General features: G+C 38.3%; 1 protein-coding gene across 1 annotated transcript; it reads left to right on the forward strand.

The window, feature by feature from the left end:
- The first annotated feature begins 10,463 nt into the window (after nucleotides 1-10,463).
- On the forward strand, nucleotides 10,464-15,253 carry LOC138874706 (uncharacterized). The gene is made up of 2 exons (XM_070153484.1): nucleotides 10,464-10,965; nucleotides 14,895-15,253. The coding sequence occupies exons 1-2, from the start codon at nucleotides 10,464-10,466 to the stop codon at nucleotides 15,251-15,253; spliced, it is 861 nt and encodes a 286-aa protein (XP_070009585.1).
- The last annotated feature ends 346 nt before the right edge of the window (nucleotides 15,254-15,599 follow it).

Raw genomic sequence — 15,599 nt, forward strand, 5'->3', positions numbered from 1 at the left:
TATATTTGCAGGATTCTTTAGAAAAAACAATTGTGTTGTTTGAAAGTTTGGAGATTAATGATGAGGTTGAGGAGATGAAACATACTTTGAATGCAACATGTGAATATATAAAAGGTTTAAATCCCTTTGAACCTTTGAACAGGCCAGATGGTCCTCCTCTGAAGCCCTCAGTTGAAGAAGCTCCCAAATTGGAATTAAAGCCTTTACCTTCTCACCTTCATTATGCTTATTTGGGTAGTTCTGAAACGTTACCTGTTATTATTTCTGCTGACTTGTCTGAATTGCAGGAGGAGAAATTGTTAAGAGTACTACGTGAGCATAAAAGAGCAATTGGGTGGACAATGTCTGACATAAGAGGTATTAGTCCAGCTTTTAGCATGCATAAAATTCTCATGGAGGAAGGGCACAAGCCAAGCATAGAACAACAATGTCGCCTAAATCCGAACATGAAAGAGATGGTAAGAAAAGAAGTGATTAAATGGCTTGTTGCAGGTATTGTATTTCCAATATCTGATAGCAAATGAGTAAGTCCAGTAAAATGTGTTCCAAAGAAAGGAGGAATGACCGTAGTGACAAATGAAAATAATGATTTGATTCCCATTAGAGCTATTACTGGGTGGAGGATTTGCATAGATTATAGAAAATTGAATAATGCCACCCGAAAAGACCATTTTCGCCTTCCCTTTATTGACTAAATGCTTGATAGATTAGCCGGGCAAGAATACTATTGTTTTCTGGATGGCTACTCAGGATATAATCAAATTGTTATAGCCCCAGAAGACCAAGAAAAGACCACATTTATATGTCCCTATGGGACATATGCATTTAAAAGAATGCCATTTGGTCTTTGCAATGCACCTGCGACTTTTCAAAGGTGTATGATGGCTATTTTCACTGATATGGTTGAAAGATTTGTGAAAGCATTTATGGATGATTTTTTTGTATTTGGATGTTCTTTTGATGAATGTTTAATGAATCTTGATAAGGTCCTTGCTAGGTGTGAAGAAAAAAATTTGATACTAAATTGGGAAAAATGTCATTTCATGGTACGAGAAGGCATAGTCTTAGGGCATAAAGTGCCCAAGAATGGATTGCAGGTGGATAAAGCAAAGATGGAAGCAATTGAAAAATTACCTCCACCAACATCAGTTAGAGGCATTCGCAGTTTCATAGGCCATGCGGGTTTTTACCGTCGTTTCATCGAGGATTTTTCAAAAATCTCATCTCCTTTGTGCAGGCTTCTTGAGAAAGATACATCTTTCAAGTTTGATGATGCTTGTCTGAAAGCATTTGATGAGCTAAAACGAAGATTAGTTACTGCACCGATTATCATTTCTCCAGATTGGAAACTTCCATTTGAATTGATGTGTGATGCAAATGATATAGCCACTGGAGCTGTTTTGGGGCAGCGGAAAGAGAAAATATTATGTTCCATTCACTATGCGAGTAGAACTCTTAATCCATCTCAAATGAATTACACTGTTACTGAAAAAGAGTTGCTTGCAGTAGTATGGGCATTTGATAAGTTTAGATCCTATCTAGTGGGGACAAAAGTCATAGTTTACACAGATCACTCAGCTATAAGGTATTTATTTGCAAAGAAAGATGCCAAGCCAAGGTTAATTCGATGGGTTCTTCTTTTGCAGGAATTTGATTTGGAGATTCGAGATCGAAAGGGAATAGAGAATCAGGTTGCAGATCATTTTTCCAGGCTGAAAAATAGAGGCCATGTCACTGAAGGAGAATCAATCAAAGAAACATTCCCTGACAAACATTTGCTAGCCATCACTTCGGATGAAACCCTGTGGTATGCTGATTATGTGAATTTCGTTGCAAGTGGGGTGACTCCACCAGAATTCACAGCTGACCATAGAAGAAGGTTCTTACATGATGTGATATTCTACATGTTGGACAAGCCTTTTCTATACAAGCAATGTGCAGATCAATTGGTAAGAAGGTGTGTCCCTGAGGAGGAGATGAATGCAATATTGCATGACTGTCATTCTTCTCTTTATGGAGGTCATCATGGTGGAGACAGAACTGCACAAAAAGTTTTGCAATCAGGTTTTTACTGGCCAAAATTATTTAAAGATGCACATGCTTTTGTTAAAAATTGTGACAGGTGCAAAAGAACCGGAACGATCACGAAGAAGCACGAGATGCCTTTAAAAAATATTTTGGCAGTAGAGCTCTTTGATGTCTGGGGAATAGATTTCATGGGACCATTTCCGTATTCTAATGGGCACAAATATATTTTGGTTGCAGTGGATTATGTGTCTAAGTGGGTTGAGGCCATTGCTCTTCCTACTAATGATGCGAAGGTAGTGGTAAGTTTTGTGAAGAAGCACATTTTCACACGCTTTGGAACTCCAAGGGTGTTGATAAGTGATGGAGGAACACACTTTTGCAGCAAATTGTTAAAAAATGTTCTAGCAAAATATGGTGTAAGACACAAGGTTGCTACTGCATATCACCCTCAAACGAGTGGTCAAGTTGAAGTGTCAAACAGGGAGGTAAAACAGATTTTGGAGAAAACTGTGAGCGCAAATAGGAAAGATTGGTCCGGTAAGTTAGAAGATGCATTGTGGGCTTACCGAACTGCATACAAGACTCCAATAGGTACTTCTCCATACAGGTTGGTTTATGGAAAAGCATGTCATTTTCCTGTTGAGATAGAACATAAAGCTTATTGGGCAATCAAAAAGCTAAATATGAATATGGACTTAGCTGGAGAAAAAAGACAGCTACAACTCAATGAACTTGATGAGTTTCGGTTGCATGCTTATGAAAATGCCAAGTTATATAAAGAAAAGACCAAGAAGTGGCACGACAAACACATCCAACATCGTGAGTTTGAGCCGGGTCAAGAAGTTCTCTTGTTCAACTCAAGGCTAAAGCTTTTTCCTGGAAAGCTTAAGTCCCGTTGGGCAGGCCCTTTTGTTGTAGTAAGTGTAACTCCTCATGGAACAGTTGAATTGCGAAACATTAATTCAACAGGCACGTTCTTGGTAAATGGGCAACGAATTAAACACTATTGGGATGGTGACATTCAACGTCACAAAACCTCAGTAGATTTAATTGATGTATAATGCAATATGGCGTCGTGCCGCGATATTAAATCAGGCATTGCGTGGGAGGCAACCCACAAATGTGTTGTAAATATAGTGTGTAAATGAGAATTTGTAACTTGGCCTTCTTGAGAGGCTATATAAAAAAAACCAAGAGAAATGTTCAGTGATTAGCGCGGGAGCGCATGACTAGCGCATAGCCTGCGCTAATCAGGTTTCCGTCTGTCTGACCTTCAGTAATTAGCGCGGGAGAGCATGACTAGCGCATAGCCCGCTAATCGGGTTTCCGTCTGCCTCGGAAAAAACTGACTAGCGCGGGAGCGCATAACCAGCGCACGACCCGCGCTAGTCACAAGTAACTTCATTTTAAAAAAATTTTTCTACTTCTTTAACTTAATAATACCCCCCCCCCCATCCTAAAAACCCCCATTCTACTAAATCAATCTCCCCAACTCTTCTTCTTCCCAATTATCCCAACAAAACCTAATCGTTTTCTTCTTCTTCATCATCAAATCTCCCCAACTCTTCATTCACCCCATACCCCATCTCCTCTAAGGTATGTCTTCTTCATCTTCTTCTTATTAGTTAATTTTTTTTATATTTTTTAGATTAATTTCGTTTTTATGATGAACATAGTTTTAATTTTCTATTTTTTTTTTGTTCGATTTTCAATTTCTTTGCATATATTTAGTATAATGTCTTCATTTTTTTTCCTTGTTTAGTTTTATTATGTAACATTATTATGTGGTTGTAAAGATTGTATATTTTTAGGATAGTTTCTTAAATTTATTTTCTCATTTAACATTAGAATGTAGCATTTATAGAAGATTTAAACATATGTTTGATGTTTGGTTGGATTGAGGAAGTGAAAAATTAGGAGTATGGTGGTGTAAAGTAGTAATTGGGTTGGTTGATGGTGAAATACATTGTGACATAAGGTTGGAAAAAGCTTGAAACTTAACATGCTCACAATGTGTTTGAAAAAATGCCTCTTTGGAGGAAGTGATGTGACCAACTATGTGGTGAAGTCTAAGTTGCCCGGTTTGGTCACCCAATTGAATAGGGCTAACTCTAAACTACTTGCAGGTACCATGGCCCCTCGTAAACGCCCAACATCAAGTTCCTCATCCGAACGCCCAGCTACAGCAAATGTTGGTAGACGGCCCAAAAAATCAGTTGATACTAGGCCATTCAACAGTCAAAAGTTTGTGTCAGCCAAGGCACATGACAGATTTAACAAAAAGGAGGAGAAAACAATAGTGCCTGAACAAGCAATGGATGAAAATGCTTTGGCTATTAATTGTCCAAACATAGCAAACGAGTTGAGGAGGCGTGGGCTTGACATATTCTTCGAGGAGCCAATCACGGCGAATGTAATGCTAGTGAGGGAATATTATGCCAACCTTCCGGAACATGATAACTACAATGTTACAGTCCGAAAGCGACAAGTCAATGCATCTATAGAAACAATTCGGGATGTGTACAGGCTACCCTCAGTGGAGGAAGATTACATGGATATATTCCAGGCATATAACAGCAAGCTAATACCATGGACCACGTTCACCGACATAATTTGTCGCCCAGATGCAGATATCCAATGGTATAAATATGGGAACAAGTTCCACGCTAATGCCCTGAAGTTCGAGGCCAAATGTTGGTTGTACTTCATCAACAACCGTCTCTTGCCTTCCAAGAATTTGACTGAAGTAAACATTTGTCGAGCTTGCTTAATATGGTGTTTCATGAATAGGGCATGGTTTGATGTGCCATTGTTGATACATAAAGAAATGTTCTAGAGGGGTAGAATTCAACGCTATGGGTTGTATTACCCATCTCTTGTCACCCTACTGTGCCTTCGAGCCAATGTACCAAACATTCTTGCTGCAGATGGACGACTAGCTAAAGTCAATCCTTTCACGGCTAAAATGGTCACCACAGGTAAGGAAGTTGTACATCCAGCTGAATTGGTTGCTGCTGATTCTGATGACAGTGACGATGAGGAAGGAGAGGACCAACAAGAAGGAGCTGACGATGTGGAGATGGGAGAAGATGCACCACCTGCACAACCACAAGCTTTTGATGCAGCAGGATTATCTAGGGCTGGTCGGGGACAAAGGATAGACCGCATGGAGCAGGAAATCACTGAAATTAAAACATTAGTGACAGTTCTGGGGAGACGTGTTGATGAAATGCAAGATCAGCAGAAGAAAACGAAAAACCGGCTCTTGGGTTGGCTTCGTGCAATTGGTCGGGCATGCAATGTGGATTCAGGTTCTGTCTACGACTAGGAGTGACTCCTCAGGGAAGTATCTTTGCTTCATCTCTTGTTTATAATGAAAGACATGGGGACATGTCTCGCTTTAAGTGTGGGGTGGAGGATTCCTTTAAACATATGTTTAACTGTTCTTAAATGTTTTGGATGGTAGTAATTATTATGGATTTTAGGTTGTTTCAATTGTTTTGGATTGTTGGAATGTTTTGGTAGTGTGGTACAATATATAATGTTTAGGGATTGTGTGACTATTTCACTTTTGTTTTTAAATGTTTTGGTGATTTAGTATTGTTGGAGTAATTGTTGTCTGTTCTTAAACATTTTCAGTAGATTTTTTTTAGTAGTTATATTGGCGCGGCCCGATGACGGATTCTTTTGGATAGGAGTTCTTGAGGGACTGAGCCCATAGAAAACAACAAAAAGATTTTTGTTTTTATTTTTTGTATTTTTAGGTAGTATAACAATTCCCCCTTGGTTTTTCTTTAAGCCGCGGTTCTTTTCCAAGGGTTTATCTTGAACCGGGCATATGTAGTTTTAAATTTCTGTTTTTATATTTTTTTATTTGTAGACTAAAATAAGGAGTTATAAGCTATAGAAAAGTGAACTCATAGCGTTGACACACCTGAACACAATAGACCCTAGAGTGTAACGCTTAGTCCTAATTGTTGAATCTTACTGAAAGTGCCTTAATTTGTATGTTTGTATTGAATTGACTGCTCGTAATGGAGTATCTTGATGAGCTGATCTGGAATGAGTCATATGCCATGTGTGGTGAGTATTTGTGTAGTCCATGTATTGTACTTGTGTCTAGAACTTGTCCGGTATGTGAGTTGAAGCGAAATTTGAGGTGGTGCTCGGTTTGAAAAATGATGTTACGCTTTCTTTGACCTTTTTGAGCTTAATTTCTTATTAAAAATAAAATTTGTCCCTAGTTAACCCTTTTGAGCCTTCAAACTTTTTGTTTGGCACCCGCATTACAAGCCTATATCCTTTTGTTCTTAATTGACAGTGTTTTGATCCTTTTACCTCTTAAAGCACTTTAATTGTGAGAAGAGCGCTAAAAGAAGTGAGAAGGAAATAAGTGTGGGGTGACTTTTGAGTGGAACCAATAAAAGGATGAAAGGTGCACTTATGTTGTAAACGAATACACCACTAGCAGAAATTGAGTGACAAGCCCGTAAAAAAAAGAGATAATTACATTGTGTTTTGCTCTAGCTAGTGGGGATGAATTAATAGAGTGCTTAAAGAAGAAGGGCGTATTTGTGGGATGATATTGTGTATAATTGAGAAGTGGGTTGAAGAATTTATGCTGAAAAATTGCTCGTGTGATGTGTTAAAGTGCTTAAGGGTTGAGTCACTATTCCTAAATACATCCTACCCGTCCCTTAGCCTACATTACAACCATGAAAAAGTCCTAATTGATTTTGAGTCGAGCTAGCCTAAATTAGTAGAGATTTATATTATCGGCAAGCTTATGGTACCCATTGCATGCATGTGACTTCTATTATGAGAGTGAGTGCTTTAATTGATTATTATAAGTATATGACTTGAATGCACGGAGTAATTACCAAATATTTCTTGTTGGCATGATGGTGAGGGCATATGACTTGTGACAGAAAAGCAAATCTTGACTTCTGTGAAGAGTAAGTTGAGGAAGTTTGAATATTGCATAGCACTTGAGAGACAACTTTAAGGCTAGGATTGTTCACGGCTAGGTGTTAAGTATGTACAATGTTCTAGATGTAATGCGTGAGGGTAAATGGTTGAGTGAAGAATTCTCTAAAAAGAATATAGTGGATTGCTCGAGGACTAGCAATAAGCTAATTGTGGGGTGTTGATAATAGGCTAAATTGTTTAACATAGCCTATGTTTTTGCTCAACTTAAGGAGGGTTTACTATTGTAAATGTTCAAATAATGCAAAAATTAGCTCTAATCATGACTTTAATGTCTCACAAGAGTTCAATAAACAAATGAGGATTTATGATGGTAATCAAGTAAAAAATGGAGTCAAATGACGAAAAGTTGAGCAGCAACATCTTAACAAGAGAAAAACCCCACTAGCGTGGGTCATGCGCTGGTCATGCGCTCCCCCGCTAGTTCAGTGATTTGGACAGAAAGAAACCCCACTAGCGCGGGTCATGCGCTCCCACGCTAGTCCTGTCCGGGAAATCAATTATTTGGGGGTAAAATTGGAATTCCTTCTTAATCCCACTCAATTTACATAAAGCAAAGACTCCATTATTGGAAGATCAGATTTGGGAGGAAGAAAAGAATTTTAGAGAGAGAAAGTGAAGAGGAGCTTCATCTTGGAGCTAAGAAAGGAGAAGAAGAACAACATCTTGGAGCAAGGATTCAAAGAGTTGTTCTAAACTTTCTTCTATTTGCTTGTTAATTTTATGTTTAAAACTTTTATTGTTGATTTTTGTATGATTATGAGTAGCTAAAAACTCTAGTATTCTTGGGTCATGGATGTTAGATAATTATGTTGTTTGAAGCTTAGATTGAAGATATTGAATTTATCGTTATGGGTTGTTTATTTGATTCTGCTTCTAATTATTTTATTGCGTAGCTAACAGTGAAATATTATTTACGAATCTTGAATTAAACTTGACAAAGGAAATTCTTGATTGCATATAGAATCAAATAGAGCAAGATCCGAATCCTGGGCATCGGGTGAAAGATTCGCAATTAAGATAGAACTATACTTAATTGCCTTGCTTGGTTGAAAATTAGGAGTTGTAAATGCATTCTTGCTAATATTAATATCATAGACATATAGGTATTAGTTTAACTTGAATAGATGCATAAGAACTCGAAAGATTCTTATGAATATTATTAACCTTATAATCAATAACCCGGATAATTCAATAAATCAATCTTAAGCTAAAATAGTAGCCATGATCTCTAGCAAGTCCATGACCCTGGAATATCTTTACCCAAATTGTTTTCAAAATATTGTGTAATTGGTGTAGTAATTTTGTATTGAATTATTGTTTAATTACTAGGTAAATTGTAAATTAGTTCTTTATATATTTTGTGATAATTTAGCTTGAATTGATAATTGTTTGAGTCTACATCAGTCGAGAAGTTGATCATAATTCCTCGTGGGAACAATACTTTACTTACTACTATATTACTTGTCGATCGCGTACACTTGCGTGAGTGTTTTGGTCGCAACAAGTTTTTGGCGTCATTGCCGGGGAATTTAAATTAGCTACTTGACTGTTTTAAGATTTTATTAGTTGTTAATAAAAACCTAAATTTTCCATCTACTTTGTTTGTGTTGCGCAGGCTCTTCTCTTGAATGCGGAGGAGTAGAAGCACAAACAACCTCTTCCCTTTTGATCCTGAAATTGAACGAACAATTCATAGAACAAGGAAGGAGTGGGAAGCTAGAAACATAACAGAAAGAGAGTTGGACATTCAAGTTCAACCACAGCCAACAGTGATGGCAGGTAATCAAGAACGTGCGGTGATAGAAGCAGCAAGGCCAAACCTTGCTAATATGACTCAGGCAATTGTGAAGCCTGAAATCACCGGTCACTTTGAGCTTAAACAGTACATGGTGCAGCTGATACAGTCCACTGGGCAATATGTTGGTCTATCTCATGAAGACCCACAAAGGCACATTCAAAATTTTTTGGAAATAACGGATACTTACAATTATCCAAATGTTTCCAAGGATTATGTCAGGCTGACCTTATTTCCCTTTTCATTGTTGAGGGATGCTAGAGAATGGTTTCAAAAAGAGCCAGCTAATTCAATCCACAATTGGGATGATTTAGCAAAGAAATTTCTAATCAAGTTTTTCCCCGCCAAAAAGACAAAGTTTTTGCGGAGTCAGATTCTTGGGTTTCAACAGCGGGATGGTGAAACTCTTCGCCAAGCTTGGGAAAGATACAAGAAACTACTTCGGGATTGTCCTCATCATTGTCAAACTGATGAAGTATTGGGCCATAATTTTGTTGATGTATTAGACGAAACTTCCAAAATGAATCTTGATTCAGCTTGTGGAGGTAGTTGCATGGCAAAATCATACAGTGAAATACAACTTCTGCTGAATAACTTTACTGCTAATGATCATAATTGGCAAGGTGAAGGAGAACCAAGGAGAGCAATAAAACAGAAAGCAGGGTTACTTGAACTGGATGACATTTCCGCCATGAGAGCAGATTTAGCAAAATTGGCAAATCAAATGACCAGAATGACAATGGGACCATCATAACCAATGTAGCAGGTTCAACAAATGTCGATTTGTTGTGAAATGTGTAGCGATAATCACACAAGTGACATGTGCCCAACGAATCCTGAATCTATTTATTATGTGGGGCAACAAAGCAGAGGGCCGATGAACCAACAGGCACAATATGGGAACACTTACAATGCAAATTGGAGGAATCATCCTAATTTCCCTTGGGGTGGAAATCAATCAAATCAGAAAAAATATAGACCCCAAGGAAATTTTAATCAACCACAAAGGCCACCTCAGCAGGTAAAAGAAAATACAAATGATTTGTTGAAGAAATTATTGCAAGACAACCAACAACTCAGAACTGATTTTAGAAATCTTGAAAGACAATTGGGACAACTAGCTGCAAATCAAAATACTAGGCCTGCAGGTGCTCTTCCAAGTGATACAGAGAAAAATCCGCAAGTTAGTGCAATTACACTTAGAACTGGAAGGGAATTAGAAGAAGTTCCAAAGAATAGAAAAGACAAGCCTGTACCTGAGGGTGAATTGATTCCCAAAGCAACACAGTAAGTAAGGAAAGATGATACAATTTCAGCACTTGTGAATGTTCCAAGGCCACCACCACCTTTCCCACAAAGACTGCAGAAAACGAATGACGATCGCATGTTCAACAAATTTCTCTCTATGTTGAGTCAGATTCAATTGAATATTCCGTTGGTAGATGCGATTCGTGATATTCCAAAATATACCAAATACATAAAATACATTGTGGCTAACAAGAGGAAACTAACTGAATTTGAAACAGTTGCACTTACTGAAGAGTGCACTTCAAGGGTCCAAAACAAGCTTCCTCAAAAGCTTAAGGACCCTGGCAGCTTTACTATCCCTGTGAGAATAGGCAATGTTGATGTAGGCCGTGCACTTTGTGATATGGGAGCAAGCATAAATTTGATGCCATTGTCTTTGTACAAACAATTGGGTTTGGGAGCTCCAAAACCCACCACTGTAATGTTGCAACTAGCAGACAGGTCCATAGCTTACCCGGAAGGGGTGATAGAAGATGTGCTACTAAAAATTGGAAAATTTATTTTCCCGGCTGATTTCATTATCTTGGATTTTCAGGCCGATGAAAAAGTTCCTATTATATTGGGAAGACCTCTCTTGGATACAGGTTATGCTATAATTAAAGTAAGAGAAGGAAAAATGATCATGAGAGTTGACAACGAGGAAGCTGTTTTTAATATATATAAAGCAATTCAACTTCCTCGGCAGTATGAAGAATTGTCTATGATATCTATCATGGAGATTGATGAAAAACTTATTACCCCAAGTGTATATTTGCAGGATTCTATAAAAAAAGCAATTGTGTTGTTTGAAAGTTTGGAGATTAATGATGAGGTTGAGGAGATGAAATATACTTTGAATACAACATGTGAATATATAAAAGGTTTAAATCCCTTTGAACCTTTGAACAGGCCAGATGGTCCTCCTCTGAAGCCCTCAGTTGAAGAAGCTCCCAAATTGGAATTAAAGCCTTTACCTTCTCACCTTCATTATGCTTATTTGGGTAGTTCTGAAATGTTACCTGTTATTATTTCTGCTGACTTGTCTGAATTACAGGAGGAGAAATTGTTAAGAGTACTACGTGAGCATAAAAGATCAATTGGGTGGACAATGTGACATAAGAGGTATTAGTCCAGCTTTTAGCATGCATAAAATTCTCATGGAGGAAGGGCACAAGCCAAGCATAGAACAACAATGCCGCCTAAATCCGAACATGAAAGAGGTGGTAAGAAAAGAAGTGATTAAATGGCTTGTTGCAGGTATTGTATTTCCAATATCTGATAGCAAATGAGTAAGTCCAGTCTAATGTGTTCCAAAGAAAGGAGGAATGACCGTAGTGACAAATGAAAATAATGATTTGATTCCCATTAGAACTATTACTGGGTGGAGGATTTGTATAGATTATAGAAAATTGAATAATGCCACCCGAAAAGACCATTTTCGCCTTCCCTTTATTGACCAAATGCTTGATAGATTAGCCGGGCAAGAATACTATTGTTTTATGGATGGCTACTCAGGATATAATCAAATTGTTATAGCCCCAGAAGACCAAGAAAAGACCACATTTACATGTCCCTATGGGACATATGCATTTAAAAGAATGTCATTTGGTCTTTGCAATGCACCTGCGACTTTTCAAAGGTGTATGATGGCTATTTTCACTGATATGGTTGAAAGATTTGTGGAAGTAATTGAAAAATTACCTCCACCAACATCAGTTAGAGGCATTCGCAGTTTCTTAGGCCATGCGGGTTTTTACCGTCGTTTCATCAAGGATTTTTCAAAAATCTCATCTCCTTTGTGCAGGCTTCTTGAGAAAGATACATCTTTCAAGTTTGATGATGCTTGTCTGAAAGCATTTGATGAGCTGAAACGAAGATTAGTTACTGCACCGATTATCATTTCTCCAGATTGGAAACTTCCATTTGAATTGATGTGTGATGCAAGTGATATAGCCATTGGAGCTGTTTTTGGGCAGCGGAAAGAGAAAATATTTTGTTCCATTCACTATGCGAGTAGAACTCTTAATCCATCTCAATAAATTACACTGTTACTGAAAAAGAGTTGCTTGCAGTAGTATGGGCATTTGATAAGTTTAGATCCTATCTAGTGGGGACAAAAGTCATAGTTTACACAGATCACTCAGCTATAAGGTATTTATTTGCAAAGAAAGATGCCAAGCCAAGGTTAATTCGATGGGTTCTTCTTTTGCAGGAATTTGATTTGGAGATTCGAGATCGAAAGGGAACAGAGAATCAGGTTGCAGATCATTTATCCAGGCTGGAAAATAGAGGCCATGTCACTGAAGGAGAATCAATCAAAGAAACATTCCCTGACGAACATTTCCTAGCCATCACTTCGGATGAAATCCCGTGGTATGCTGATTATGTGAATTTCATTGCAAGTGGGGTGACTCCACCAAAATTCACAGCTGACCATAGAAGAAGGTTCTTACATGATGTGAGATTCTACATGTGGGACGAGCCTTTTCTATACAAGCAATGCGCAGATCAATTGGTAAGAAGGTGTGTCCCTGAGGAGGAGATGAATGCAATATTGCATGACTGTCATTCTTCTCTTTATGGAGGTCATCATGGTGGAGACAGAACTGCACAAAAGGTTTTGCAATCAGGTTTTTACTGGCCAAAATTATTTAAAGATGCACATGCTTTTGTTAAAAATTGTGACAGGTGCCAAAGAACCGGAACGATCACGAAGAAGCACGAGATGCCTTTACAAAATATTTTGGCAGTAGAACTCTTTGATGTCTGGGGAATAGATTTCATGGGACCATTTCCGTATTCTAATGGGCACAAATATATTTTGGTTGCAGTGGATTATGTGTCTAAGTGGGTTGAGGCCATTGCTCTTCCTACTAATGATGCGAAGGTAGTGGTAAGTTTTGTGAAGAAGCACATTTTCACACGCTTTGGAACTCCAAGGGTGTTGATAAGTGATGGAGGAACACACTTTTGCAGCAAATTGTTGAAAAATGTTCTAGCAAAATATGGTGTAAGACACAAGGTTGCTACTGCATATCACCCTCAAACGAGTGGTCAATTTGAAGTGTCAAACAGGGAGGTAAAATAGATTTTGGAGAAAACTGTGAGCGCAAATAGGAAAGATTGGTCCGGTAAGTTAGAAGATGCATTGTGGGCTTACCGAACTGCATACAAGACTCCAATAGGTACTTCTCCATACAGGTTGGTTTATGGAAAAGCATGTCATTTGCCTGTTGAGATAGAACATAAAGCTTATTGGGCAATCAAAAAGCTAAATATGAATATGGACTTAGCTGGAGAAAAAAGACTGCTACAACTCAATGAACTTGATGAGTTTCGGTTGCATGCTTATGAAAATGCCAAGTTATATAAAGAAAAGACCAAGAAGTGGCACGACAAACACATCCAACATCGTGAGTTTGAGTTGGGTCAAGAAGTTCTCTTGTTCAACTCAAGGCTAAAGCTTTTTCCTGGAAAGCTTAAGTCCCGTTGGGCAAGCCCTTTTGTTGTAGTAAGTGTAACTCCTCATGGAACAGTTGAATTGCGAAACATTAATTCAACAGGCACGTTCTTGGTAAATGGGCAACAAATTAAACACTATTGGGGTGGTGACATTCAACGTCACAAAACCTCAGTAGATTTAATTGATGTATAATGCAATATGGCGTCGTGCCGCGACATTAAATCAAGCGATGTGTGAGAGGAAACCCACGAATGTATTGTAAATATAGTGTGTAAATGAGAATTTGTAACTTGGCCTTCTTGAGAGGCTTTATAAAAAAAACAAGAGAAACGTTCAGTGATTAGCGCGGGAGCGCATGACTAGCGCATAGCCCGCGCTAATCAGATTTCTGTCTGCCTGACCTTCAGTGATTAGCGTGGGAGCGCATGACTAGCGCATAGCCCGCGCTAATCAGGTTTTTGTATGCCTGACCTTCAATGATTAGCGCGGGAGTGCATGACTAGCGCATAGCCCGCGCTAATCGGGTTTCCGTCTGTCTCGGAAAAAACTGACTAGCGCAGGAGCGCATAACCAGCGCACGACCCGCGCTGGTCACAGGTAACTTCATTTTAAAAAAAAAATCTACTTCTTTAACTTAATAATATCCCCCACATACACACACACAACCGAAAAACCCCCATTCTACTAAATCAATCTCCCCAACTCTTCTTCTTACCAACTATCCCAACAAAACCTAATCTTTTTCTTCTTCTTCATCATCAAATCTCCCCACCTCTTCATTCACCCCATACCCCATCTCCTCTAAGGTATGTCTTCTTCATCTTCTTCTTATTAGTTAATTTTTTTTTTATTTTTCAGATTAATTTCGTTTTTATGATGAACATAGTTTTAATTTTCTATTTTTTTTGTTCAATTTTCAATTTCTTTGCATATATTTAGTATAATGTCTTCATTTTTTTCCTTGTTTAGTTTTATTATGTAACATTATTATGTGGTTGTAAAGATTGTATATTTTTATGATAGTTTCTTAAATTTATTTTCTCATTTAACATTAGAATGTAGCATTTATAGAAGATTTAAACATATGTTTGATGTTTGGTTGGATTGAGGAAGTGAAAAATTAGGAGTATGGTGGTGTAAAATAGTAATTGGGTTGGTTGATGGTGAATACATTGTGACATAGGGTTGGAAAAAGCTTGAAACTCAACATGCTCACAATGTGTTTGAAAAAATTCCTCTTTGGAGGAAGTGATGTGACCAACTATGTGGTGAAGTCTAAGTAGCACGGTTTGGTCACCCAATTGAATAGGGCTAACTCTAAACTACTTGCAGGTACCATGGCCCCTCGTAAACGCCCAGCATCAAGTTCCTCATCCGAACGCCCAGCTACAGCAAATGTTGATGGACAGCCCAGAAAATCAGTTGATACTAGGCCATTCAACAGTCAAAAATTTGTGTCAGCCAAGGCACAGGACAAATTTAACAAAAAGGAGGAGAAAACAATAGTGCTTGAACAAGCAATGGATGCAAATGCTTTGGCTATTAATTGCCCAAACATAGCAAACGAGTTGAGGAGGCGTGGGCTTGATATATTCTTCGAGGAGCTAATCACGGCGAATGTAATGCTAGGGAGGGAATATTATGCCAACCTTCCGGAACATGATAACTACAATGTTACAATCCGAAAGTGACAAGTCAATGCATCTATAGAAACAATCTGGGATGTGTACAGGCTACCCCCAGTGGAGGAAGATTACATGGATATGTTCCAGGCATATAAAAGCAAGCTAATACCATGGACCACGTTCACCGACATAATTTGTCGCCCAGATGCAGATATCCAATGGTATAAATATGGGAACAAGTTCCACGCTAATCCCCTGAAGTTCGAGGCCAAATGTTGGTTGTACTCCATCAACAGCCGTCTCTTGCCTTCCAAGAATTTGACTGAAGTAAACATCCCTCGAGCTTGCTTAATATGGTATTTCATGAATAGGGCATGGTTTGATGTGCCATTGTTGATACATAAAGAAATGT

This window comes from Nicotiana sylvestris, chromosome 8 (genome assembly GCF_000393655.2).
Source record: "Nicotiana sylvestris chromosome 8, ASM39365v2, whole genome shotgun sequence".
NCBI lineage: Eukaryota > Viridiplantae > Streptophyta > Magnoliopsida > Solanales > Solanaceae > Nicotiana > Nicotiana sylvestris.

What these genes read in the sequence shown, in the direction of transcription:
- LOC138874706 (XM_070153484.1), top strand. Translation starts at nt 10,464, where the DNA reads ATGGGAGCAAGCATAAATTTGATGCCATTGTCTTTGTACAAACAATTG. An exon ending in ATATACTTTGAATACAACAT is followed by an intron (nt 10,966 to 14,894) that starts GTGAATATATAA and finishes AACTACTTGCAG; the next exon opens with GTACCATGGCCCCTCGTAAA.